At 56.0% G+C, this 14,177-nt stretch overlaps 5 protein-coding genes across 5 annotated transcripts; 4 read left to right on the top strand and 1 right to left on the bottom strand.

Annotated features, from left to right (window-relative positions):
• Positions 1–730: 730 nt before the first annotated feature.
• CHGG_02166 (uncharacterized protein) lies at positions 731–3,990 on the top strand (the record flags this gene model as incomplete). Its single annotated transcript, XM_001228681.1, has 4 exons — positions 731–936; positions 1,038–1,249; positions 1,327–1,587; positions 2,192–3,990. 4 exons carry the CDS (start codon positions 731–733, stop codon positions 3,988–3,990), a joined length of 2,478 nt encoding a protein of 825 aa, XP_001228682.1.
• Positions 3,991–4,200: 210 nt separating this feature from the next.
• CHGG_02167 (uncharacterized protein) lies at positions 4,201–4,959 on the bottom strand (the record flags this gene model as incomplete). The annotated part of the gene is made up of 3 exons (XM_001228682.1): positions 4,201–4,377; positions 4,444–4,839; positions 4,954–4,959. 3 exons carry the CDS (start codon positions 4,957–4,959, stop codon positions 4,201–4,203), a joined length of 579 nt encoding a protein of 192 aa, XP_001228683.1.
• A 1,042-nt stretch (positions 4,960–6,001) lies between these two features.
• Positions 6,002–7,575, top strand: CHGG_02168 (uncharacterized protein; the record flags this gene model as incomplete). Its single annotated transcript, XM_001228683.1, has 2 exons — positions 6,002–6,015; positions 6,147–7,575. 2 exons carry the CDS (start codon positions 6,002–6,004, stop codon positions 7,573–7,575), a joined length of 1,443 nt encoding a protein of 480 aa, XP_001228684.1.
• Positions 7,576–11,217: 3,642 nt separating this feature from the next.
• CHGG_02169 (uncharacterized protein) lies at positions 11,218–13,004 on the top strand (the record flags this gene model as incomplete). The annotated part of the gene is made up of 2 exons (XM_001228684.1): positions 11,218–11,685; positions 11,742–13,004. The coding sequence occupies 2 exons, from the start codon at positions 11,218–11,220 to the stop codon at positions 13,002–13,004; spliced, it is 1,731 nt and encodes a 576-aa protein (XP_001228685.1).
• A 465-nt stretch (positions 13,005–13,469) lies between these two features.
• On the top strand, positions 13,470–13,998 carry CHGG_02170 (uncharacterized protein; the record flags this gene model as incomplete). Its single annotated transcript, XM_001228685.1, has 2 exons — positions 13,470–13,622; positions 13,768–13,998. The coding sequence occupies 2 exons, from the start codon at positions 13,470–13,472 to the stop codon at positions 13,996–13,998; spliced, it is 384 nt and encodes a 127-aa protein (XP_001228686.1).
• Between the last annotated feature and the right edge of the window lie 179 nt (positions 13,999–14,177).

Below are 14,177 nucleotides of genomic sequence, written 5' to 3' on the forward strand. Positions count from 1 at the left end.
TCCTTGCCGTTTCGTTTTTTTTTGTGATTCCCTTGTGCGTGACAATCGTTACGCGATAACCGGGACGGCGTCAGATGGGGTTCATGATACGGGTCAGTGGTCTGCTCTTTTACTCTTCTTCGGGGTGTGCTTCGTTCGGTGCGTGCTAGCGAGTCTAGATCACTGGTGGATGTTAGAACACAACGATGTTATCGCATTGGAGTCACATGTTTACTATCTATTGTGACCACCTGTCTTGCAGCTGTTTCATGCTCCCATCCCTGGCTAATGTCCGACCGGCTGTCTCGGTGGCCTTACCGACGTTACCCAACGAGGCGTTATACAATGGTTAGCGCTATATTAGTCTTGTTCGTCCTGCTTGGCCCACGATTTTGGTCGCTGATAGTGCCGAGGTAGTTTTGATATCGGAGCAATGTCAAACGCACAAGCCTCCCCCGACACTGCGTGTCCGTCTGCTGCTTGATCACGCGGTTTTGCCTAGAAGTCGGTCTGTTCACAGGCACACCGCGCAGGTAAGCTGTTTTTCTTTACCAAGCGTGCAGTCCGTCCTGCATCGAATGCAATCTCAGGACATACTTCATCTGAGCACCGCCAACTTCACCTCCCCGAAAGTCCAGCATCGGCTGCGTGAAACAGATCATTTATTATACAAGTGCTCGCAACGGATCTAGGCGACGCCTACGATACATCCGCCACGGGGAACGGCTGTGTTGGCGGCCAGACACGCCCCATGGCTGCCTCTCAAGCCCGGCAGCAAAACCTCAACCTTGGGACAGCCGCTCCGGCGACGGCTCGCAAGTTCCCCGACTGGCTCCAAGTTTGCGTCTATATCGCCCTCCTCCTGCCGCGATTCGTCATGGCCCAGTTCTTCGTCGGCGGAAACCCGTCCCAGCGCGCTCCCTATGGCCTACCGGTACTGTCGGCAAGAGCCTTTACGTTGCTGCCGCGGGCCTTTCGATCACACCGCCAGCCAACGTCCCGAAGCACAACACCACCGGTTGGCGTCTCTGTGCTACCGTGTTTACTGCCGGCCTCAGCTCGTTCGCCGTCGATCGTATCGGCAAAGACCGTGCCGGAATAAAGATGGTACACGACGGAACCTGCTCTGCTATCCTCCCCGACGCCTGCATCCGCCGTTTACAGTTGACCTCGGTGATTGGAAGGTGGGATCAGGGCGAGAGCTGTCAGGATCTATATGTTCCTTTCGAGTGTGCAGCCTATTTTGCGGAGGATAGGGGCGCCAGTTTTGGTGAGTGATTGCATCTTTGTTAATCTGCTAATTTCTTCTCTAGTTCGACCGGTGATGATGGCTAACGGTAGTCGTAGAAATCAGCCCCATTGGACTCTCCGAGCTCCCTGACAGGCGACTCACGTTTTTTTCCGCGGCCCTCGAGCCTGCGCAAAAGGGCAACATGTCGGCACTAGCGAATGCTCAGCGCCGTGTTTGGCCTGTGCTGTTGGCGTGGACGTACTTTAATCAGAGCGGGATGGTGCAAGACAGCGCTGGATGGCTGTCATATACCACAGCCGGCGAGTCGAAGAGGCTGCCGCGTCGTAACGTCAGATCAGTGTTGGACACCGAACATCGTATAGCGGACCTATTGAGAGCAGTGTTGTTGATGTGGATTTTGATCATAAGCCTGGTCATACTCGGGCCATTGTGATGGTTCGGCTTGCATTTGGAAAACGAGAACAGGTAACCCGAGATGTTGGGAATAGTAGATTGAACTATTGGTGACAAGAGCAGAAAAGTCCAGTAGGCATGAGACTGCCACATTAGACTGTCATGGACTCTATCGTAATTAACTTAGCATTCTTAACATGGTTTTCCTCCAGCAATTGGAACCCAAGTTCGTACATTATAAGTGAAGGGAAGACGAGGGGTTGCGCCAGAATGGTCCACATCAAGGTTCGCACAGATGGGACCCCGCTAAGAGCCCCGCAACGCCTCGACCGGGCACAGGTACCGAGCCAATTTTTTTTGGACTGCGATCCTCCACCGAAAGCAAGTATCCGGCTTATCGCGCCATTGCTGCAAATATGCATTCACTCATACGGCCCAACGCCTGGGTCGCGTTAAAGCTCCCATCAGGAAGCACGAAAGTCCTCCAAATTACTCCTAATACGTAAGTACATCCGAGGCGCCTATCGCGCAAACCTGCCCCCCCCCGCCAAAATCACATGTTGACAGGGCATATTTGGCCCAGAACAATATCGTTAGGAAAATACGGCGCCTTCCCATCGAATCTTGTTATCGGACGCCCATACCACCTCACCTTCGAGCTCCTGGATAAGCTGCCGGACGAGAGCTTTTCACGCCTCCGAGTTGTCACTAGCGACGAGCTCCACGCCGATGTCTTTGCCGACGAAGGCGCATCCGGTTGCGCTACGCCCGCGGCTGGTGCAAACGATACCGTAATATCTACGACAGACGGGGAAGAGTTCAGCTTAGTGGACGAGAAAGGAAATGTCATTGCGCGCTCAAACCACGAGGTCCTCGACGAGAATGCGCGGCAGACCCTGACACAGGAGGAGATTGAGGAGCTGAAGAGGGAGGGAAATAATGCCGGAAAGGATGTCATCGCCAAGTTGCTTCTCTCCCACACGGCGTTGGATCAAAAAACGAGCTTCAGTTTGGCCAAGTACAAGCTATTAAAGACCAAAAAATACATTCGGCGGTTCCAGGTCTTGCCGATCGATGTGGCCAACCTCGCCCACTGGCAATTGGAAGAAAGGGATTCGAGCAAAATACTGGATTTAAGGGCCGAGATGATTGGGCTCGTCGGCTGCTGGGGAAATGTGCACTTCGGAGGCGATGATGTGTTGCTCCCGGACCCAAAGGCCCCAACCGACGCAGGGGACGAGGCGTGTCTTCCCGTGGACGAGGACCTCTTAAAAGGGAGGTGGCTTGTGGTCGACGATACCTGTGGGCTGTTGGTAGCGGCGATGGCCGAGCGGATGGGCGTCCTTTATGACGGCGAGGGGCCGGAGACGCAGAGGACTGAAGAAGAGAACGTCACTGCGACTGGGCCGACTCCCGCGCCCTCGGAAAAGCCACAGGAGACTCGGGCTCACGAACTGATCGTCCCTGAAACAAAACAGAAGGACAGCGACACGGAAATGGCAGATGGACCGGGCAACTCCCTGAAGCAACAGAACGACGGAAGACAGAAGCACCAAAAACCCCGGCCCTCTGACTTTGCGATCCCGTATTCGCAAAGCAACACGATCACGGTCATCCATTCAGCCAGCCAGCCCAATCTTTCGCTTCTGAACTATTGGGGATTTGACATCACGTCCCCCAACCACCCGCCCCATCCCCTGCTCAACCATCTCCTAAACCTCACCTGGCTGCAGCTGCTGAAGCCGGAACTTGACACGTCGTACTCTACACCGCCACTCACCGCATCGCCCGAAACTCTCGCGTCATGGAAGCCAAGTCGCAGAGGCAACTTTCACCGCAAGCGGAGGAGGTATGCCCGGATCCGGCACGTCGTCGACAACACACGGATGGGAAATTTCTCGGGTCTCGTATGCGCCAGCACCATGGACCCCATCAGCATCCTCCGTCACACTCTCCCTCTTCTCGGGGGGGGTGCTCCGGTGGCGATCTACTCGCCGTCCGTGGAGTCCCTGGCCGCGCTGGCCGATTGCTTCAGCGTACCGCGCCGGACGGCGTGGGTCAGCGGAAGCGTGCCCGAAACCGATGGCCTGTCGAACGAGGAGCTCGAGCGGTGGGAGGGCAACGAACGGTTTCCGCTCAACCCCACCTTGCTTCAGGGTGTGTCGATTCAAACGAGCCGCGCCCGTCGGTGGCAGGTGCTTCCCGGAAGGACACATCCGCTCATGACGGAACGGGGCGGTGCGGATGGGTTTGTGTTTACGGCGTGGCGGGCCAAGCCCGGCGGAGGGCAAGGTTGCTGCCAAGGGAAATTCAAGCGGCGGAAGGTTGGCTCGGAGGCGGAAGTGGTCACTCCGACTCCGGCATAAAGGATCAGTAGAGGAGGCATTACCTACACGGTGTGGGGAAATGGTGAGACATCCTAGTTGCATCGACGTCAAAGATACCATGTATAAAGGAGGCGTGCGTCTTTTCTGAAGCAAAAATGAGCATTTCCACCCTGCGCCCGCCTGCGTTCTATCATGCAATTGTGATTGTTTTCCATCCGACTCTTCCACTTCATAAACCAACTGCTTAACTCAAAGTCCCTTGCCCATAAACTTCCGCTTTGTGAAGCTCAGCCACCACTTGCTCGGCTTGGCGTCGCCCTCATCGTATACCCTCGCCAATAACCTCGTCGCCAGCTCCTGCCTGACCTGTGACATGTACTGCCGGAGGACCTCTGCGTCTTGCCTGTCGCGGGGCGCCTCGTACATCTACACATTTTCACGTCAGAATCCCTTACATGCTCTCCCAAGACGCACCCTATCATGGTACCATACCTGATTCAAAGGCCACGCCGGGTCCCCGGGGATCGCAAAGTTCAAGTCCAGCGCCAGGTTCGTCACATCCTTGGTCGCATCGCGCAGGTTGGCGGTCGGTTTGATCTTGGTCAGGCAGTCAGAGACGAACCAGATGCCGTATACGAGCAGGCGGTCGGCGGGGCCCTGGATCTCGAAGTTGCGGAAGAAGGTGTTGGCCCGGAACAGCGCGAGGACCTCGTCCAGGATGTCGTAGCTCTCCGAGTTCGGGTCGGGCGACTCATTCGCGGGCAGCGGCGGGTCCGGGAAGGGCAGCGGGTACACGGGACCCCGGATCTTGGTGCGCAGCGGGAAGAGCGGGAAGTTGCCGACCAGCCGTGGGGCCGGTTCGGCGGTGTTGAAGACGGAGTTGTAGGCCTGTGAGGGTGTTGGTCGAGGAGGAAGGTCGGGTCAGCAATAACCCGGAAATGGGGGCATTGGAGCCTGGATGGAGTGATGATTCCGAGCTGAGGCTTTTAGAACACGACTCACCGGCATCGTGGGCAGCACGCGCCTTGCAAAAGCTCCGGGCGTGGGTTTTGAGGGGTTGAAGTGGGATGTCTTGTGCTCCGCTCAGCGCTCGGGAGCTCGATCGCAGCCTTGCGGGGTTGCTGGGGTCGGCTCGGGGCGGGCGCATACGAAAGATGCTGCCAATCAACCCTGACGTCTTTCAGTGTGGCTGAGGGTCTTGGCACGGCCGAGCCTTTACGAATTCACGGCTTTGACTCAAATGTGTCATCACAGGCAGCCACACTTTGGCCACACCATCTGAAAAAGGTGGATCCTATTTTCCAGCATCTTATTGGACTGCATCTCAGCGGCTAAAACAATCCTGGGACGTCATGACACCGCGCCGTGATCCTTGCGAAACACTTCTGGCACCGCTCAACAATGTCTTCTCAAAGATTACAGATGGTTGAGGTCCTCTGGATTCGTACATTTGGGCGAGGTGCAGCGAAAATCTCTTGTGCTCCTGTGGAATCGGAGCTTCCGAGACAAGGGCCGCAAAAGGTGCCAGCAGAGTGAATGTGGGTTCCTGATGTCGCTCAGAGACCATGGAAGTGGAACACGTCGGTGCCTAGCCTAATGGGGTGAGTGTCACGGGATTTCGCGTCTGGGCCGCGAAAAGCCAGGGGTCCAGATTGTTGGTGCACTTCCGTTGCCACACCCACAGGCAGGACGGCGCAGAATGTGAGGGGGTCTTGGCTGCCCCCCGCTGGCCGCGTTGCTCTCTTAAACTCACGAATTTCTGCCCAGCCCTTCCCAAACCAGCCGGGGAGACACTTTTGCGCGCACAACGACTCCTCGACCGAAATACCGTCCATTTCACCATTGAAGCACTGTGTATTCCACGAAAATTATTGTGGCAACACCTGCTTTGGTTTTGAGCGACTACTGTTATTGTTTGCGATTCACATTCCAAACAATTAACAATACCTATTTAACGTGACTATTGTGTTTGCGGGGCCAAATCGCGACAAGCGGGTGTTCGCCTTGTAACCCACCCCACTCAAGCAAGGCGACCGATCGGCCTTCTTCGATGCTCACAATTGAGTAAGTTGCACTTACCTTCAATACATCACCGTCAAATCAGGCGAACACGAATCACAAATCCGATTTCCGCCTTCAAGAACCCCTGCCGCTAACACGCGTCCCGCCTTGACCTTAAGATCCTTGTTCAGCAGTAACTTTCTCGGTCAGCTGCGCGCCATCGTCCAAATGCCGTCTTCACGCGACAAGGCTGGCTCCCAGGAGCGCGGCCACCCCACCAAAACCGGCAATCAGAGCAACCCCAAACCGACAACGAGGCGACCGTGCAGACGTCGCATTACGCGGGCCGAGCCGGGCTCCCTGTATGACATCCTGCATGACCATGCCGGCACTTCCCTCTATGTCGTCCCCATCTGCTGGACCGACCAGCATACCCGTCTCCTGGGGGCGCGCTTTCGCAAGCGCTCCGCCGTCGTCACCCCGGTCCCAGATATTGCTCATGGAGTGTGGCTTGAGCCATCCAAGATGGCGCAAACATTGACTTCGGAGCTGCACACTCTCGTGCGGCAAGACGCGACATCAGCCAGGGCATTCTGCAAGATTCGCGCCATGAAGCATATCCTGTCGACTCTGTTCCCTGCGACATTGGCCCGCCCCAAGACTGGCGCCGAGCTGAACTTCTACTTCGGGCATCGCGTCTTCAGGAAAGTCGTCCGCATCCCTTGTGTTTGGAAGAGTCCGAGCAGTGTCGACACATCCTTCGATTCATGCCCGACGTTGCCCTCGACATCATTCAATGGCACACCGAAAACCGGTCGCGATCCAGGCATGCCGATGCTTGCCTACATCAACAAATCCCAGCTCGCCGCCATTCGCCAGAATCTCTACGGTGTGCTTCGTGGGCCTGGTGGCACGCCCAACGAAGTGGTCGGCAATTTGCAGCGACTACGATCCAAGTTGCTGATCCCAGAAAATGCCGACCACGACCCCTACGTTGTTGCCATTCTCCTCGCCATGGCGCAAGCGCACTTCTACCGCGAATCACCATCGCGCTCCTCTTCGCAGTCCAGCTCCCAGGGCAAAACAAAGTCGATCCGTATTACGCCACCCTTGTTTCGCGACATCAAAGTGCAGGTCATCACCCACGACGAGGGCAACGACAACAACCCCAACTTTGTCGTCTACACAGCGACCATCACGAAGAGCTTCTTGGACCGTTTCATGTTCCCCCACAAGGCGCCAAACGGCGAAACCGAGAAGGACTTGAAGGTTGGCATGGACATCTCGCACACGCCAGTGAGCTTTTGGCCCATTCTTGGTCTAAAGGAACGCCTGTCCAAGGCTCTGGGCCGAGAGATCGCCGGGGACTCCATCTACGACGACCCGAACCACATTGGCCTCTGGGACCCGCTGCTGGAGCCGCAGGTTGAGCAACGCCCTGTCTACCACCCCGTCAGCCTCAAGCGGAGGCGCACAGACAGGGAGCCACTGTCGCAGGTGTTGAACAGCAGCTTCGAGGAGGAACAGCCCAGCAGCTCGGACGACCGGCCTGTGCACAGTCCCGCGACTAAGAGGCGGAGGACGACACGCCGGGTCAATAGCAACACTTTGGAGGTGTGTTGAGCAGGGGCCCCCTGGTGATTAAATGGTATTATGACTGGAATTTGGGATCTACTCGGTTTTGTTATCTTCCGTGACTTGCTTGCACGGCGATGGATTGATGAATTCGGGTACATGAGGGCACGACAGGTCAGGCTATGGAATATGATGCATGGGATGGTACCTTACGATACCCTTTTAGAGGGCTGGCTGGCTGGGTAACGGTGTCTGGACGGCAGTGCCGAGGGTTAATGGCTACGAGAATTGGGAGCTATCACCGGCGTGGGTATGGTCGGTCGTCAGGATGCATCACATGAGGCGCTGGTTGGGTTGGCTTCCGGTTACACCTGGCCTTGAGCCGCAAGCCAGCAATGGCATGAAGTTAGCGCGTTGCTTTTTATCTTTGGCAAGTATTCTAGAGTATCTTTGCCTACATGTGTTGATGTCTTCCCCTATGTTTCGGTTGCAACGCGTGATGACCCTCGCTATTAAATAGGTTAACTAAAATGATAAACCACCTGCATCTTGACTCGATTTCAGACATCACTCCCAAGGCCTACGGAGGTGTATTGCGGAACCATTGAGCTGGTGTGACGCCAATGAACCCAACGGTTGAGAATGCTCTTGATAGTGAAAGCAGGGATGGCGTTTTGATGCCCAATGGCGAGTACCACAGCCCAACATCTCAACACGCTTTATCTTGCGTCTATTTCCCAGAGTCAAAGGCAAAATTTCGCGCATGTGACAGTTTTTTCACGGGCAACTAGGCAAACACATCAATGCAAATCGCTGCCGTTTCAACCCGGCTACGAAGTAGTCCGCGATCAAGGTCTGAGTTGTTGACACCTTAACCATGCCTCGGTCACCGAAACAAGCAACGTTATCCAGAGGGCTAGCGCTCACTAAAGGCCAAGACTGGGGTGCAGACAAACATAAAACAGCTTCCCTTCGGTAAAACATTTCCCAATACTAGCTCGATCAGGCCGGGTTCTTTCATGATTACTCCGAAAATGTGGTCCTCCCCGACAGATTGAACAGGAGTCACTATTCCGAGGCTTCAGGGCCATCATATATCCCATGTGATACTGCATTACAAGCTAAACGTCCTGTGGCCTGGCGGGGTATGCCTGATCCCTCGACACTGTGAGAGATACTACTAGACTCGGAGACTCGGAGACTCGGACCTGGCCTGGCTTGAAAAGCTTTAGCGTAGGTCGTTCGGTGCCCAGATCACTGGAACCCTCAGAACCAGTCCCCGATTTTCACATGTTTTTGCAAACATGTATCTAGACTTTCATCTGTATCTGATATGCACATGAGTCACGGGGTAGCCCGGTGGTTATTCCATTTGCATGAATCGGGGGATTGAATCTCGTGGTAGTTCACACCCGCGGCGGAAACGGGGCAGATAAAAGGTAAGTGGGCTAAGAACAAACCGGGACTGTAATCCATAATGTTTGTGTATTCTAATAAATGAGAACACTTTTAACGTTAAGGCTGCTCGGTTAGTTGCGGAGGGAGAGGGGCACCACTTCGCCGGGTCACTGTACCTCGACAAATTGAGAGGAACTACAGACTGGTCTAGCCGCCATATCAACCTGCTTCACATGCCAGAGAGATTCCCATTATTACGGGGAGCTATTTAGTGAGGTTGCAAGCCGAGAGAGAAGGCGGGGAGGGACGGACTAGTGGTCCGCTACTACTGTAGGTGCCTTGAGCCGGTAAGTTGGGTTGCAGCTTGCAGTCCGTTGTGGGGGAACTTGGGCCTAAGGAGGAATATCAATAGTTCGAAGCACGACATGCTTGGCAAGCGTATGAAGCTACTAAACGGCGGGATGGTGTTGGCTTTGTGAATGACTACTTGTACTCAAGCTGGCGTTTATGGTCAAACGGTGGTCATGGAGTCTGAGAACTCCAGCCTGGAGAGCGGCGTTGTGGGGCTCGACACCAGAAACTTCTACGGAACGACCCGCCTTGCCGGCAGATTTTTGCTTGGGGAGCGCCAAGTGTCCAGGTCTGGGTTGGCTGACTCGCAAGCATCCATCGTGTTCGCAAACGACAGAACCGGCGGTGAAGATGACGGCTGCCACAGTGTCACTGGCCAGTTGATGCGCATCGGGGGGTTCTCGACCAGTGTTGGACGGCCACTTTGAATTGGGGGTTCGCCTCGGTGCGTTTGGGTCCGCCCGGGCGCCGTACTATTCTTGTACATTGCGGCGGACCTTTATAAACATGCGCTAGTTCGCGAGTAATGTGGTGAAATGTGAGAAAAGAACATGCTCGAGCCAAGCAGTGTCGACAAATCCCATCGGGTTTCAACGCCGAAAAGGGAAGCAGGTCCCGATTCCCCCACAGACTGCCCTGCACCTCCCCAGTTTCCCCCCACTAAACCCCACACTATTTGGTTCTTTCCCCAGAGACGACTTTTGTGGGGTTCTTCCTGGCTTTCGCTCTGCAATACCACGAGGATGCCTCTCCCTTTGGCCGCTTGCAAAATCTCCGCCGGGTTGCGCCGACGCCATGAATTGATGCCTCGACCAATAGATGGTTGCTGTTATGGATACCTTTCCATGTGTCGGCAGTTGCCGCAGATCGAGATCACAATCTGCAATCCACGCCATCTGGGTTTTGATCCACCTCAAACCATGACAGCACCCACACTTGTCTAACAGAGTTCTCAGAGACTGGGGGAGACTTTTTACCCTGTCCCTGCTCTCAAAGTCTATTCCTTGTTGCTCATTTTGTTTCTTCGGGTTGAACCCGACGATGCCGGCATCCCCCCTCTTACCTTGCAGTCCCGCCAAACCCGGGACCCCTCACCATCGCACGCCCACACCATTGGGATGCGGGGGAGGCTCGACAATCACCGCCTGCCGATCAGGGCAGCGGCTTATTATTTACACTAATGCACGACTGCCCTGCTGCCCGATCGTGTTGCCGAGGCTTGGAACTAGCGCCAGGCACAAAATTCGTCTTTCACATGTCTTTTCTCCCTACGACCAAGCACGGCAGAGGTGGCACAGAGTGGCCGAGAAATCGGTTCTGCCAGGTTTGGGCTGCGTGACACGGCCAATGCGACCTCGAATTCGACTTGCTACTGGCTGTCAGCGGGCCACTCACGGAGCCCCTCCTGCCTTTCTCAGGATGCGACGGCCTCCAAGGATCGCAAGCGCCCTCTTCCCCACGGGGAAAATGGGTCTTGAGATGACGCCTGCAACACATCCCCAGTTCGAGGGAGCCGCCGAGGATGCCACCCCCAAGGATCGCCCAGGCCTCGCAAGTCGTGCTGCAAGAGGGTACCACTACGCGCTTCCTTCGGATTCTTGCCTATCCTGTCCATGCCTCCATGGTGCCGCATGGTCAGCTGCCCCGGTGCGGAGCTTTCGCCATGCCGCCGAGTCCGTCCTGGTGGAGTCTTGGTGTGGTACCAGATTGCCAAGTGCCCAAGGTACACACCGTTGTCTGTCTCCGTGGGGACCCTTATGATTTACGAACTGTGCCTGTGGATCACAATGAGACGCCATGAGACCACTATATGAGGCGTGCTATCTGCCCCTTCCTTCAAGGGGTTTGCGAGGCTCGGTCAGCGAACTCCTGATTGTTCGTTCCTTCCCGAACATTCCTTCTCCCGGTGTTGTCCCCGTCGCCAGGCCGCCTACAAACACCATGAAGGGCATCACCGCCTTTGTCGCCGCCGCCCTTCTCGGCCAGGCTGTTGCAGCGCCTCCCGAGCCGCCCGCAAACGTTATCGAGAAGAGGGCTGCCCCGACCGTCACCGTCTCTGCGGGTTCTATCGTTGGCACAACCCGTTTATCCACCGAGGCCTTCAATGGCATCCCATTTGCCAAACCGCCCGTTGGTCCGCTGAGGCTCAAGCCCCCCGTGAGGCATGACTCGCCTCTGGGTGTTTTCGATGCCAGCGGGATCGCCCCGGCTTGCCCGCAGTTCTTGGCCGACTCGGACTCGAACGAGTTCCTAGCCAAGGTGATCGGCACACTCACAAACCTGCCCTTCTTCCAGAAGGCACTGAAAATCAGCGAAGACTGTTTGACGGTCAACGTCTTCCGGCCGAAAGGTACCAAAGCAGGTGACAAGTTGCCTGTTTTGTTTTGGATCTTTGGAGGCGGTTTTGAGGTGAGTGCTACGACGCCAGTGTTCAGGTTCCATCCTGGTGACTGATCCCTTGTTAGCTCGGCTGGAGCTCCATGTATGATGGCGGCCCGCTCGTCACTAATGCCATGAATATGGGCAAGCCCTATGTCTTTGTGGCTATCAACTACCGTGTCGGTGGTTTCGGCTTCATGCCGGGCAAGGAGATTCTCGCCGATGGCTCTGGTAACCTCGGCCACCTCGACCAACGCATGGGCCTGGAGTGGGTTGCCGACAACATTGCTGCTTTCGGCGGCGACCCTGACAAGGTGACCATCTGGGGCGAGTCAGCCGGCGCCATCTCCGTCTTCAACCAAATGGCCCTCTATGACGGTGACAACACGTACAAGGGCAAACCTTTGTTTCACGGTGCCATCATGAACTCCGGCAGCATCGTCCCAGCAGACCCGGTCGACTGCCCCAAGGGCCAAGCTATTTACGATCAGGTCGTCGAGAAGGCCGGATGCGCCTCAGCCAAGGACACTTTGGCTTGCCTTCGTGAGGCGCCGTATGATAAGTTCCTCGCTGCTGCGAATTCCGTCCCGGCCATTCTGTCATACAACTCGGTCGCCCTTTCATACCTTCCCCGACCTGACGGTAAGGCCCTCACTAAGAGCACCGATGTCCTGGTACAGGAGGGCAAGTACGCAGCCGTGCCGATGATCATCGGCGACCAAGAGGACGAGGGCACGCTGTTCGCCCTGTTCCAACCCAACATCACGACCAGCGCCAGGCTCGTGACCTACTTGAAGGATCTCTACTTCCACCGCGCTACTAATCAGCAGATCGAGGGCCTCGTCGACACTTATTCGCCGTGGATCTGGGACGGATCGCCTTTTGGCAGCGGTATTCTTAATGAGATATACCCAGGTTTTAAGAGGCTCGCGGCTTTGCTGGGCGATATCGTGTTCACCCTGACGCGTCGCATTTTCCTCGAAACAGCTACCGCAGTCAATCCGGATGTCCCGGCATGGTCGTATATCGCCAGCTACAACCAAGGCACCCCCATCATGGGCACCTTCCACGGCAGCGATATCCTGCAGGTCTTCTATGGTATCCTGCCCAACTACGCCAGCAAGAGTATCCAGAGCTACTATGCCAACTTTGTCTACAACCAGGACCCCAACAACGCGGCCGGCGGCACCAGCAGCAAGAGCAAGATTTCCGAGGACTGGCCCCGGTGGACTGGCAAGGACCGCAAGCTCATCAACTTCTTCGCCAACAGGAATGGGTACCTCAAGGATGATTTCCGGGAAGAAGCCGCCGCCTATTTGGGCTCGCATATCGGGGCTTTATATTTTTAGTACACGTTTTGGATATCTGGGTGGTTTTGTACTGGGGTGACGGAGCATTGTTCTCCCATCAAAAGCGATGAGGGCATGGGTAATAATACCACGGTAGTTACGAATGTGATGGTTAACGACGTATCATGGCGACTGGTTCCGCGCCCATTTCTCTAATAATATCGGTGTCGGCCGTTTGCGGAAAAAATGATTCCAAAGCTCAATGGGCGCCACGGCCGGTTTCAGCGATTCGATGATGTGAGAAAGGCTTGATAAGGATTCGTCAGCTAATTAGCACGGTGACTGTCAATAAGTATCAAGGTTCTGCGTCATCGGAGACTTTATGTTGTTGTCTCGGGCAGCATTACACCGGCCTTGACAAACATATGGAAAAGACACTATATAACACCACGTTGGATTTATTCAACTCTGCAAACAGCAAACTCTCAACCTCAATCCAACAGACGCATCAGACAGAACTTGGCCATGGCAGGAGACACCGTCCTCGTCCTCGGCGCAACAGGCCCCTCGGGCATCTGTGTCGTCCGCGAGCTACTGCACCGCAATCACCGCACCATCGCGTACGTCCGCAGCCCGGAGAAAATCCCCGATGACTTGAAATCGAACCCGCTCCTTGAGGTGAGCTCGGTTCCTTTCTCATCCTTTCCCCCGTCCCCTTCCCCTTGAACGCCCCCGCCCCCCTCCTCCTCTCCTCCTCAACATATCACCCATCCCAATCCAATCCAAATCCACCAACTAACTCCCTCCCTCCCCCCCATCTCAGATAGCCACAGGCACCATCGAATCCCCCTCCCTCGCCTCCACCATGGGCCGCACCCGCCCAACCACCATCATCTCGCTTCTCGGCCCAACCCCCTCCTCCCTCGCCAACCCCTTCGGCCCGCCCCTGCCCTACCCGGCCCAATACCCCGAGCACATCCTCCCGGCCGCGCGCGAGCACGCCGTGCGCCGCATCCCTGGCGCTGTGCACCATCTCGTATGTCACGGCCGATGACGAGTCCAACCTGGACGCGGGCCGGGTTTGAGGGGGTGGGAGAGCGTGCTGGCTCCCGAGGGCTTATCTGGGCGATGGGTGGGGGATTGCGGGGGTGTTTCAACACGCAACGCGCCCGTCGCCGCACGCGGCGGTTGTTTTGAAGGGGGTGGAATTGCGCTGGTCGATGAGGCTGCCGG

This window comes from Chaetomium globosum, genomic scaffold (assembly GCF_000143365.1).
Source record: "Chaetomium globosum CBS 148.51 scaffold_2 genomic scaffold, whole genome shotgun sequence".
Taxonomy (NCBI): domain Eukaryota; kingdom Fungi; phylum Ascomycota; class Sordariomycetes; order Sordariales; family Chaetomiaceae; genus Chaetomium; species Chaetomium globosum.